Source organism: Cervus canadensis, chromosome 14 (assembly GCF_019320065.1).
Source record: "Cervus canadensis isolate Bull #8, Minnesota chromosome 14, ASM1932006v1, whole genome shotgun sequence".
In the NCBI taxonomy this organism is placed as follows: Eukaryota; Metazoa; Chordata; class Mammalia; order Artiodactyla; family Cervidae; genus Cervus; species Cervus canadensis.
Window position 1 is genome coordinate 2,079,002 of NC_057399.1, and position 13,726 is coordinate 2,092,727.

A 13,726-nucleotide genomic window follows, 5' to 3' on the forward strand; every position below is an offset into this window, starting at 1 on the left:
AACAATTCAATTCTAAGTCACTTTAAAGCTTATCTTTTTCTTACTTCAACTTAACAGAAGTTGGTTTTAAATACTACAGATAGCGTTTTTTTATTAATGAAAGAAAATACACATGAGGTGAGAGACAACTTTAGCAGAAGAAATGATCTTGGCCAATCTAGGTTTCATCGTCACGGATGTTTCCACCAGAAGGAATCCAATATTAACCTTTATGGCACCAGAGAATTCCATGCTAGCGTTCGCAGTCTCATTACCTGCCGGAGTTGGAAGATCCCGCCTGTCGGCACGTCCTTTGCAGGAACCACCTCTACGGGGCAGTGCTCGCCACTCTCATTCTGCTCCAAGATTTGAACCCAAAACTCCACTTTCCTGGTGACTTCGCTCCACCTAGGACACAGTTGAGGTTCTTGGAAAATCATACATTTCTATTTCAATACAAGCAGCTTAGGACCCTACACATGAGAATGAACAAGGAAAATGACCTCCAAACAGAATAACTGTTATTATTAGAGTCCTCTGTAGTTCAATGAGGAATACACAGGTCCATTCTAGCAAATGTGATTGAAAGTAAAGTTCAACAAACAGTATCAGAACTAAAAGACGATGCCTTTATTTCATTCATAAAGGTGTGATAATTACAAACTATATCAGTGTGGTTATTCAAAAATTTAAGCGTTGTTATCAGAAGTACAGAAGCAATTCGCAGTGATGATCTTTTCATAGACAGGGGCAGCACTGTATGCTTTGGTGGCTAGACAAGTACCTCTGCTGAGGTCAGTAAGAGAATCAAGAAAAAAAAATCTCTGGGTCTAATTTAGTATTTGCTAAACCTTTTAAAAAGAAGGAAGAATATCTGGTTCTCATCTATAATTAGACGCAGTACAAATATATGCTCTTTCAGTCTTTTCCTTTGAACTCTTCTGTTTCAAATATTGGTCAACAAGTAAGCCTTCCTCCTTTCATGATTGATGCAACTTGAAAAGAACTCTGAGCTAAAGATAAAAATAAGAAATTCTGAATTCCAGAGAATATCCTGATTCATCTTCTCCACAGTTGATTAACTAGAAGTTATTTCATAATAATAAGCAATATATTCTCCAAAAATTCACTTTAACTCTTTATTCTTACTACCTGTTTCTTAACTTTTTCCCATCACTCTTCAAAAGTTCACTCCTCTAAGGAATTTTAAGTGTGCTATTAATACCCTGAACCTAACATCATCTATCCTTGGAATACTGATAAATGTTCAGGAAGTGGTAATCTTTATAAATGGCAATATTAATCTCTAGCAATTTTTAAAAAATTATAAATGGTATCAGATGGACGGATATCTCAAATTCACCTGTCCCGAAGACTGCGTGTTTTGGCTTGGATAATCCCCAAATCCCACAGGGCTGGGTTTTTCCGAGGATCATTCATCTTATGGCCGTAGACTTCAATTGCCAATGCCCCTTCTGAAAGATGCTCAATAAAGTCTTCAGTGACGCTAACAGAAAACTCCTGAAGGGAAATAAGCACAGAAGAAGAAACACCTTCCAGTGACCTGATTATACACCTCACATCATATCCTCACTTCATCATGGAGAAGAGAAACAGAAGAGAATGTTTTAGTTGTAGCACAAAACTGTCATCCAATGCCCATAAAGAATGCACAGATGGCCCAGGTCCTTAATTTTCACTACAACTTTTCTTAAAACTCTACACATTGAAAAATCTACTGTGAAAGACCAGCACTGTTTTCTATTTTGAGAGCAATATTCTGAAAGCATAAGTAATTATATGAAGAATGACAACACTGATCTACAATGTCTTGATATAAAAGTTATTACATCTAGTAAGGCAGCAGTGTGTTGGACAATTTTTCCTAGTTTTTAGGAAGTTAATGATCTCTGATAGTGAGAAAGAATGACTATTGTGCAAAAAAATCAACTAATTTTTTAAAATCTGTCCATCTTTGTAAGATAGATATGAAACAGTCTCTAGTAATAATTAGGATTAAGTTTTTAAATAATTTATTTTTAAAAGTCATAGAATTTCCTCTTTCTCAATCTTTAAAACAGAAAGACTTTTGATGTGCTAAATAGATTAGAAAGAGACCTCTCTCGTTCTAAAATAAAGAGATAGCTCAAGTGAGATAAAGTAGAAAACAAGAATCTAGAATCTGACAGTCTCAGCTCTGCTAGTTACTAGCCATGGGCAAAATGACCTGTGAACTGGCTTCCTCCGTTTAAAAAAAAAAAACCACTGTCCTCAAACAGAGCTATGAGAAACATCAGCAAACTGCAGAACAGAGCGGTAGGGGCCCTGAAATGTTTGCTTGTCACTCGTCTATCTTCACTTTCTCTAAAACAATAGTTTCCTGAACCTTCCCAGATGGCACTTTCTCCGGTAACTCACACAAAACACGGATTTTTTTTTGGAGAAGGGTACCATATACACATACACAGTCACACAGAAGTTAACGTTTGATGGTGGAGGAGTTACGTGCACTGACACTATAGTTGGGTTTTTCCCCAGCTGTGGTGATTGTGTTCAGCCGCTGAGTCATGTCTGACTCTTCTGCAACCCCATGGACTGTGTTACTGAGATATAACTGAGACACAGCGTTGTGTGAGTTTAGGATGTACATACCGTGCGCTGATGACACTTTAGTCTTTGACTCCAAGGGCTTCCCTTGTGGCTCAGAAAGTAAAAAATTTGCCTGCAATGCAGGAAACCTGGGTTCAATCCCCAGGTCGGGAAGATCCTCTGGAGAAGGATATGGCAACCCACTCCAGTATTCTGACCTGGAGAATTCTATGGACAGAGGAGCCTGATGGGCTATATAGTCCATGGGGTCACAAAGAGTCGGACACAACTTAGCGACTAACATTTTCTTTTTCTCACCACTCTAAAAAACTGATCCAAGACATACATAGGTACCAAATTACTCAATAAAATATGGGTTATTTTTATTTTGCTTTGACCTGAGTAATTAAACGCTGACCAGGTCTGGAAAACACACTCACATTGCAGTGATCAAAGACAACCATGCACTGAGGCTCCTTGCTGATGGGAGAAGACGAGGTGTCCACCTCGGGAGCAACGATGACTGGCTCCTGTTGATCCCAGAAGTCGTATTTGCAGAACACGAAGTGGGACAGATGCTGCGGCAACCCAGTGGCTTGAAGTATTTTCACCTGAAGAAAAAGGAAGGCTGTTTTTAACCCAGGTAATTCCAAGAAATACTCTGAGTCAGAGACACAGGTTCCATTCCTGACTGTGCCCCTAACACCTTTTGTTGATCACATCCCAGTCCCTTTCAATCTGGGCTGTATTTCTGCATCTGTGAAATGCCATATTTAGCAAGAGGTAGACCCAAGATAGCAATGACCTAGACTGTATACAAGTGGACATTTTAAAGCATTTACAGGCTGAAGAATAACATTTAAAATTCTAGTTTCTTATATCATCATCTTAAGAAGAAAGTTCTCAAACATCAACACCACTTAACCATACAAACCTGGCCAACCATGGATATAGCACAAGGACACAGGATTGTTAAGAATGATGAATGAAGAATGAAAACAGTGTGCACACCAATAAGCAGTAAATATTCAGAAAAATGTTTATCTGATATTTCAGTGTATAAAAAGGAATAAGGTTCTCAACTGGAATGCTAGTTACTACTAAAGCATTTTTGGAAAATCTGAAGCATCAGGAACGTATGCTTTGAAGATCTGGAGAGTGAATGGAGAAGAAAGATCGCGCCTGTTAACCCCTCTCTTGCACTAACAACTGCTGATGCGTTTTCCGTGCAGATTCAGAGAGGAGAGCTGGGTCAAAGGAAACATGCCTTGGGCTGCAGGGCTGTAGGGTTTTGTGATAACTACATAAAACTAGAATATGTGTTTAATCGGCCCCAAACAAAATTAGACCCAGGAGAAATACCTAGAATAGGTTTTAAAGCAGCCAACAGTCTAAATATTTCTTTCAGCAGGCAGCATCAGGTTGATTTTTAAGTGGGGGTTTTTGTGATAAGCTGTGACAGTATAAAACTTCTCCAACTACAAAGGAAACTAAATCCTAAAATTAACTAAGCTAAACTGAATTCTGACTTTATAATCAATGAGGCTAACCTCCAAGAGACTGCGCGCTGAGCATTTATTCACACCCTTCACTTGGTCACTTCTTGCATGCTGTATGATACAATCTAAACCTCCAGTGAGTAAATTTAACAAAAACAGATTTGAATATGTGGCAGAAGTTTACATAGTTTCATAACCACAAATATAAGTCTTACTGTTTCAGGAAGTATTAATAATGACACAGAAAAGCATGCAAAGCAAATGACTATCTTCTTCTCTACCAGGCACGTGATGGGAAAGCAATGGATGGGGATTCTTGTTATTATTCAGTTTTTCCTATAATAGCAACAAGATTGTAAAACATCTAGAGGGCAATTCCCAGGCTCTGGAAGATGATCAACTAACACATTCTATTTGTCCAAACCAAATAGAGTGATTGGTATTAATTTTTCATTAAAATTTCATTAAAATATTCATTTAAAAACCGTCCCCTTCTCATTAAGTGTTTAAAATATGTATTATATTCTTTAAGTTGAGGCAATGTGGTATTTGGGAAGACTGCAAGATTCTGGAGGACACAGATCTAAATATAAATCTCTGCTTTTTCTTAACTTCTGTTTTTAAACAAATTGCTTAAATCCTTAGTTTTCTTAGGCTCAGTTTTTCTTCTATACAAAACAGGATAGCTGCCTAATGATAGATGTGTGAGAACTAACCATACCAATGAAACACCATGACTGAAAACGCTACCAGGCATTAACTGGATGGATACACACCTCTTTGTGACTGAATTCCATCCGAAAGCTAATTCTCTTTCTTAGAAATCAATCTCAAGATGTAAATGAATAACAAAGCAAGATTTCATATGCTGAACTCTCATCCACAGGCAACTTCTCAGAATGAGACTGCCAGGAATAAAGAGTATTGGGAATAAACAAAACCAGGAATGATTATTATCTAGAACACAGGTTCAAGGTCTTGCATGCAGAAACCTAAATCACCACCAGGTGGCAGAATACCACAGACTTGGACTTGGCTGCTGCTCAACATGTACGGCCCAGAAACGTCGGGAGATAATGAAGTTGTTTGAAGTTTCAAATATACTGATTTTATTTAATACAACTAAAATGATCAGCATGTTTAATATGTACATACTTTTTTATCACAGAAAAATAAATGTAGTCTTCTTTTAAGGGTCAATAATACTCATACCTGTAATCTTTTAAGATATTTTGATGTGGACCATTTTTAAGTCTTCACTGAATCTGTTACAGTACTGCTTCTGCTTTACCTTTTGGTTTTTGGCCCCAAAACATGGTCTCTGGCCAGGGATCAAGCCCACACACCCTGCACCGGAAGGCGAAGTCTTTACCACTGACCACCAGGGAATGCCTTATCTGTGACACCTTAAGTGTGCCCAAACGGGTTTCTTCTGTTTCTGTCCACAAACATTTTACTGTCATATAGTTTGTCTGTCTTCCTTTTATGCAAAAAGCTATTACATGTCAGACTATGGTCTCTAAAAACCACCTCCTACTGGAAGGAATCCAGTTCCGTGGAGAAACGGCTGATTCCAGGTCTGGGATGAGAAATGTTCAGACTGCACGTGACCCGGGCAGGAAGGCCGGCACGGCCTCTGGGGGTAGGGCTGTGTCAAAGGACCCAGGAGCCCACCGAAGAGGCTCCTCCGGGCCAGAGATGGGGTTGTTTGAGCCTTGACGTAGGTAATAAATACAACAGATCACAGCGTATCAAGTATATTTAAATCCAAGAGTTTATATAATGATAACAAGACCCAAACCAAAAATACACCCTCACTTGTCAGTTTTGGATGTTAGAAGGAAAACCATTTATTTTTAAAAGCAGTCAATAAAGGGAGAGAATGGCGTATTCATCCTGCCTCTCTGATAAAAACTGTATCTGTGAATAGTAAGATACTTGAGAGAGAGTCACTCAATAGCACAATTCCAGCTAATAAATGAAGGGATGATAGAATCAGTGTTGTTCTTTTCTAACTCCTAATGAAATATCTAGGTGATAACCATCAATGATAGCAAACACTCCCCAAAGAAAACCAGGCATGACGGGCCTTCTGATGGAAGCAGACACCTCATTCTCCCTATGAAGTGTCATCCTGACTCCTCTTCTGCGTGTCACCTTTACATCTAGCTCCCAACTTACAGCAAGCCTACCCCAACCCAGTAAAGAATTAGCAAAACCCAGTGCTCGCTTCGGCAGCACATAAACTAAAACTGGAACGATACAGAGAAGATTAGCATGGCCCCTGCGCAAGGATGACACACAAATTCGTGAAGCGTTCCATATTTTTAATCGGGTGGAGAGGGAGGTGGGAGGGGGGATCGGGATGGGGAATACGTGTAAATCTATGGCTGATTCATATCAATGTATGACAAAACCCACTGAAATGTTGTGAAGTAATTAGCCTCCAACTAATAAAAAAAAAAAAGAAAAGAAAATGGAAAAGCAGAAAAAAAAAAAAGAATTAGCAAAACCCAGACTATGAGACCACGCAAGATGACAACCCAGCTTCTACACTAAGCAAAGCGTAAGATGGGAGAGAAGGTGCGCGCGCACAGGAGGGAGCAAGCACACGGGCCAGAGCCTGAAGAGCAAAACATAAAACAGGCCAGAGACACATCAGCCCAGACGACCAAGGAGAATGACTATTTCACAACGTTAAAGATGTATTAATTTTTGAGTGTGGTATATCCTGGCTAGGCTGGGTTTCTTTTTTTAAGTTTTCTTCTTCTGGAGACACATATTAAACTATTCTTGATGAAATACAATGTCTGGGATGCTTCAAAATAATCCAGGGGAAGGGGACAGTGGAGAAGCAGCGTGTATACATGAAGACAAGACTGACCAGGAGCTGATGGCTGCTGAGGGAGGATGAGTGGGGGTCAATAACAGTCTCCTCGGTACTTTTCTGTATGTTTGATCTCTCTCATAAACAAATCATACTACGTTTTAACTGTTATTTTTCTTTTTAAGTTTAAGTTACCCAGTGATAGAAGCCCACTTTCCGAGGAAGACAGTATTCTCCTACGCTGCTTCACTAACGGCAACTCTCACACGCTCATCTTTCACAGCGTGGCATGTCTGGTCCATCTCTATACAGAGGGCTACTACAGATGGAGTCAGCAAGGCTATGCTTCCATCTTTGATAACTGTATAACCTCACAGGAAACGTTCTGAAATCACGTACTACTGCTGAATGAGACGAGGACTCACCATGCACACGAGCCTGTTCTCCTGGGTCTCCTTATCCAAGGAGGCATCCATGGACTCGTCCCCCCCGGCAATCCTCTCCCCGACGTCACCACTGAGGCGCATCACTTCCACGTGCAGCCGGCCGGCCACCTACAGCAGGGAAAGCAAAAGAAGATCCTTGCTCTGCATTTTGGCCATCATCGGTTTGAGAGTCAAGTGGAGGACAGCTCGACGGTGGAACAGGCTCTAACGGTGACTCTTCCTCAAGTACTTGGAATAATCAGTGACAAGTAGTATGCGAACACAGGCATTGAAAATACACACAGATAGCGCTCGTTACTGATGGGAAACTGTTAATGACAGCTTACTGTCACCACCCTGTTTTCCAGAACTGCTCTCTGCAGGACATAAGGCACGAGGAGAAACTAACCTCTCCTTTCTGGTTGATGATCGGCACGGCATACTGTAACTTCACATCATAGAAGAGGGACTCCAGGAAGACATTGGCCACCCCGATGAGACTGTGATTTTCCTGCTCATCATAAAATGGATCTGCACGCCTGAAGTAAGACCGTATCACCTTTGAGGAGATATGAAACATACAACTTCAGAAAAACACTTAAAACAGAAGAATTCAACCCATCACTTCTTGACACAGTCTAATAACTTAGATGAAGTATAGCCCTGTGTTACACATGCAGGCATACACGCATACAAACACACACACTTTCTCATTCCCACTTAGAATGATGGTCAGCATCCTTCTTCCATGAGACAGTGAGACCAATAACACCTCACTGCTTCATCATTTCTTTTCCCTTATGAGGAAGCCTTGCCGTGAAAAGAGAGAAAACATAGGCTGACTGAAAAACTCAGCAGAGTGAATGAAACCAGTCCTCATGTCTCATTCATATCTATTCTACTCGTTCCCACCGAGACATCAGACACGATGCTGTCAATGAGAGGGGACCTCTTTACAGGAGCGTGGTTTGTGTTTTGTTATTTGTTGGTAATATGGTTTCACCTCTAAGCTGAAATGGGAGAGGAGTACAAAAGAAAGAAAAAAATGCCACCTAACTATAAGAAGTCATTTTTATTGACAAACACTTTTACAAAACAAGAGGCTAAGGAACAACTCTATGGGGCACTAGGACCAGCAGCATTGAAAATATACTAATAATTCTTATTTCAAATAGGTATAAGCTCATGGCTGACCTAAATGAGCAAACCTACAATTTGAGGGGAGCGTTCCAGAATTCAGATCTATAGCACCTACTTTAGGATCAAATCGTGTTCAAAAAATGTTCCTAATAGTATAAATATTAAGGCACCACGGATGTTCGATTAAAAATACAGATGTCGTAGGTTTATTATTTGCAAGGTTAAATGTGCTGAGAAATGGGAAAAGATATAGTAAGACAGTCTCTGTCCTGAATAAAACCATGGGACTCAAAAACGCATAATATGAACAGAAGCCAGAGAGAACACAGAGGATTCTACCTGAAATCCAGACGACACCAATGAGGAGAAAACAAAAGAGGATGCCAGAAAAATAGGTTATTAAAATTCTTGACTGGCTAAACAATTTACAGGATTAAAATAAGTATTTTATTTATAAAACTGTATTTTGGAAAACTGAACAGTTCTTCCCTAAAATGGATGAGACTCATTCCTGCATGGTTCCTTCTGTGACGATCAGCTCAGTAATTTTTGTCAAATGACCTACCGGGGTGTCTTCTTCACATTCCTTCCACTCCTGATAAAGGTCTCTCATATCCAGTAACCTGTTGTCCAGTTTTTCCAAAGACCAGATCTGCTTCCCTTTTCCTTTCCTTCTCACCTGGATGGCAGGTTCACTAAGGAGAGAGCCTCGCTGTGAAGACAGTGAGAATGACTTTGTGAAACGCAGAGACACTGGTACAACATGGGCATCAACCCCAACATTCTACTGATACACCCACCGGTCAAACGTCACCAGCTGAAATGGAAACCATATCGTTCTTTAATCTGTTCAGTGAGAAACTTTCCAGAAATCTTACAAGCTGAATATAATCCTTTCTAACTGCAGTCAAAATTTAAGAATAAATATAAATTTAAATCCCCGAAAAGTAGATCACGTTTAACCAGAAAGTCAAAAATGTCTTAACTGGGGGGCTTCCCTGGTGGTCCAGTGGTTAGAACTCTGTGCTTCCACTGAGGGGACACGAGTTTGATCCCTGGTGGAGGAACCAAGGCCCCTCACTCCATGAGGTGTGGCCAAAAATAAAGTGTCTCAATCGGACCATCATATGGCCAAAGAGAACCAGTGGGGAGGAAGAGGGTCCTAAGCAGTGAATGAGAAGGGCAAGTTTCCTGGAATGGATGGTTAAGAATCTTTTTCTTTCAAAAGTTTGAATGACAATTTTTTTGAATGGCTAGTATCTTAATGCAGTACCAAACACAAGTGATTAAAAGAGTCAATTGTGAAAAGTATCCTGTTTACTCATCTGGAGGCAACAAATGATACCAACTTCCAAAACACATAGTTTGGATTTATTATTAAAAAGTTAAAGGGCTTCCCTGGTAGCTCAGTGGTAAAGAATCCGCCTCCAATGCAGGAGATGTGGGTTCGATCTCTGATTTGGAAAGATCCCACGTGCCGTGGGGCAGCTAAGCCCGAGCACCACCACTGCTGAGCCGGAGCTCTGCAACAAGAGACGCCGCTGCAGTGAGACCCCCTCACGCTGCAGCGAGACCCCCTCACGCTGCAGTGAGAGAGCAGTCTCAGCTCACTGCAACCAGAGAAGCCGTGCAGCAGCGAAGACAGCCAAACAGCCACACACACATGAACAAACAAAAAATACTTTAAAAATAAAATGAACAAGTACAGAACCAGCTAGAGATGCTGGTTATATACAATATTGTGAACATACTACATGACACTGAATTGTTCCCGTTAAAGTATTAATTTTATGCCATGTGATGTCATCTCAGAAAAAAAGAAACAGTACTCCCTGCATTCTCCCAGCTTAGAACAGCAACATGCTTCTTTAAAAATATAATACGGTTTTACTACTTTTTAAAATATTTATTAATTTATTTGGCTCTACTGGGTCTTTGTTGTGGTGTGATAGGTCTTTAGTTGTGGCATGTGGGATCTAGTTCCCTGACCAAGGTTTGAACCCCGGGCCCCCTGCATTGGGAGCGTGGAATCTCAGCCACCGGACCACCGGGGTAGTCCAACAGTGTGCTTTTATGGAGGCAAAAATGTTAAACTTTTGGAAATCACAGAGCAGAAAGTTAAAATGCCTCTGTGTATCTCCCTCAGAGAGATGGACCTAGCAGACCTCTAATCAATCGAGATTTATTAGCATTTTTTAAAAACTGTTCTGTCTGCTTAGAACTTTATAGAGAATTTTGAAAGACACTCCATGTTGCCGTAACATCTGGCCTATTATTAGTTCCAAAGAAACAGAATTTACATAATGAAGAAAGGATTTTAGAACTGTGAAGTCCAAGAATTACCAAACTCTCACATATGGTAAAGGCCCTTCTACCTTATATTCAGCCAGAGAGGGAATGAATATCTGAATACAAAATCCTACCTAATCCACCAAAAATTATGTACTAATATGATCGAGAACTATAAAAGAAACCCATGTAAGAAAGAAAACAACTGAATGGCAAGGAGAGGAGATTTTGCTGGAAGGACTGATACTGAAGCTGAAACTCCAACACTCTGGCCACCTGATGTGAAGAACCAACTCATTAGAAAAGACCCTGATGCTGGAAAAGATTGAAGGCAGAAGGACAAAGGGATGACAGAAGATGAGATGGAGTCACCAACGCGATGGACATGAGTGTAAGTAGGCTCCGGGAGTTGATGATGGACAGGGAGGCCTGGCATTCTGCGGTCCATGGGGTCGCAAAGAGTTGGACATGACTGAGCAACTGAACTGAACTTCCCCCATACTTTTATTAGACTGCTTACATTATACAAAAGAAAGTTTTGTGACCTTGAATATTTATATGAAACAACTAGTGAACAGTTCTGCCATGCCATCTATTGACAAGTAGAAGATAACATTCTATAGGTAAAATGAACCCTTAACTTGGGCAGGGTAGGAAAGGATAGCAGAGGAGCAGAATGAAGGGAAGAACCACTTAGGGAAGATTTATCAGGAAAGACTTCTCGCAAATAATTTAAACAAACTTGAAAATAGGAGTTAAGTAAAAGAAATGGCTACAGGGACTTCCCCAGAGGTCTAGTGGTTGAAAATTTTCCTTCCAAGGCAGGGGACATGGGTTCAATCCCCCATCAGGGGACTAAGATTCCACATGTCCCTGTCCCAGGACAACTAAGTCCCCGTGCCACAACTAGAGAGACCCGTCCACCACAACAAAGACCCAGCACAGCCAAAATTTAAAAGAAAAAAAAAGAAGTTGGTAGATCTGGGGATGGGGGTGGAAGAGGATATTTCTAGTGGATAAAACCATTTATACACATAGAGAATTATACGGAAGTAATTCTGTTCAAGAGAGGCAGACAGGTCCCAATGACCTAGACTGTGGAGGATATGGGCGGGGATGAGGGCAAACTCCCCGCTCCCAGTGTTTAAACAACCCTGGTGAAACAGGAAGCTGTTTAATACAACGGTATCTTTGGTCATTTGATTAACAGCAACCCCACCTTCCTGTTGGCATCAAGACTGGAGGCGGGAATCTGGAGGGTTACTTTATATTCTGTTCGTTTATCCAGTTCTTCCGCGATGTAACTAGCTTCTCTCACCAGCAGATTGGCTTTCACAATTTGCTCCCTCAGCCTCATCAGGCTGTTACTCAGTGTTGCTTCTCTTTAAAATAAAAAGGGGGAGGGGATAACCATTAGAGCAGCACGTGGAAATATTATATAGCACATAAAACATGAAGGCCAAACTGCGAACCAAGCTTTACGACTGTCTTTTGCTCACAGGGACTACATCTGCGGCGCTGCCCTGCGCATGCACCCGAATGTGGGCTACGTTACAAGCGCCGGCACACGCTCCTGGGGAGGCTGGCCGAGGCGAGGGCTGGCAAACTTGACTGTATGCACAAATCACCTGGGAATCTTGAGAAACTGAAGATTTTCACTCAGTATATCTGGGATCCCTGCTGTGCATCCTCAGTCCCTGAGTCCAGCTCTCTGCAACCTCATGGACTGTAGCCCATCAGGTTCCTCTGTCCATGAGATTTCCCAGGCCAGAATACTAGAGTGGGTTGCTATTTTCTTCTCCAGAGGATCTTCCCAACCCACGGATCAAACCCACATTTCCTGCATTGGTAGGTGGGTTGTTTACCACTGACCCACCTGGAAAGCCCGTATCTGGGGTGGGAGACCTGAAATACTACATTTCTGTCAATCTCCAGGTGACAGAGATGCTACCTGTCTGCCGACCAAACCCTGAAGAGCAGGAGGTTAGTTAAGTCCACTCTGTAACCATGGCGAAGACATTCAGCGCAATGCTCATCAGCCCATATCAAGATCAAACTTGCAATCTGAATCTTACTGGCACCATGCTTTACATACCTGATATACCACCTCTCTTTCTGTCCTTTTATAAAAAACCACCTACCCACGCCTCAGAACCTAAAGCATGATACAAGGATAAAATATAACTTCTGAGTATACACACTGGTTTATTCAAATCCAAAAGCTATTTATATCCACTGAAAATGGGGTGGCACCTAAGAGGGGTGGCTTTAAATACATCAATATAAATGGATAACTCCCCCTTTTTATCCCCCCAAAATGGGGGCAAAAAAGACAAGGCCAAGTGGTTTTAAGCTGTAACACTTACAGTATAGTTTAAATTAAGGTCTAGATTCTTCCCCTCTATACGTTACGCAGATGGGTTAAAGGTGACGGGCAGCAAGGGCCCTACCATCCACCTACCTCTCTTCCGTCCACTGCCGCAGTCGCTGCTGAGCGCTGGGGGAGTGGAAAGAAAACCTGTCTGAACTGCGACAGTTCTGCTTCTCGGGGGACAGCCGTCTCCGGAGCTGCTCCAGCTCATGTTCGTACATGAGCCTCTGGCGCTCCAACGCAGACCGTTTCTCCTCTTCATGCTGCTGTTCCAGGCTGTTCAGTATTGACTGCATGGGATCTGAACAAGGTGGTTTTTTTAAGGCAAATAACAAACAAAAGGTTAACTGCACAACACAACACACATTAAATGCTGCTCTATACTGTGGTTTGTCACCCTAATTGACGTTTAACTTTTTTAAGCTGGAGGATAATTGCTTTACAATGTGGTGTCAGTCTCTGCTGTGTAACAATGCGAGTCAGCCATAAGCACACATACATCCCCTCGCTCTTGAGCCTCGCTCGAAACTGGGTCATTTGGCCTCCAACTAACAAAAATAATTGGGAAAAAAATCAAAAATAAAATAAAAAAAGAAACTGGGTCATT

At 41.4% G+C, this 13,726-nt stretch overlaps 1 protein-coding gene and 1 non-coding gene across 3 annotated transcripts in view; one reads left to right on the forward strand and one right to left on the reverse strand.

Moving 5' to 3' along the window:
• KIF13B (kinesin family member 13B) overlaps window positions 1–13,726 on the reverse strand; it is a 202,503-nt gene that overhangs the window by 72,183 nt on the left and 116,594 nt on the right. For both annotated transcript variants that reach the window (XM_043487165.1, XM_043487164.1), the window contains exons 17-24: window positions 13,210–13,420; window positions 11,968–12,130; window positions 9,025–9,171; window positions 7,729–7,878; window positions 7,320–7,448; window positions 3,009–3,179; window positions 1,343–1,500; window positions 255–387 (exon numbers count right to left, since the gene is read on the reverse strand). In XM_043487165.1, the coding sequence (XP_043343100.1) occupies window positions 255–387; window positions 1,343–1,500; window positions 3,009–3,179; window positions 7,320–7,448; window positions 7,729–7,878; window positions 9,025–9,171; window positions 11,968–12,130; window positions 13,210–13,420 (1,262 nt within the window). The remainder of the gene's footprint in view (window positions 1–254; window positions 388–1,342; window positions 1,501–3,008; window positions 3,180–7,319; window positions 7,449–7,728; window positions 7,879–9,024; window positions 9,172–11,967; window positions 12,131–13,209; window positions 13,421–13,726) is intronic.
• On the forward strand, window positions 6,290–6,396 carry LOC122453427. The gene has a single exon (XR_006273050.1). It is a non-coding gene; the product is annotated as a U6 spliceosomal RNA (small nuclear RNA).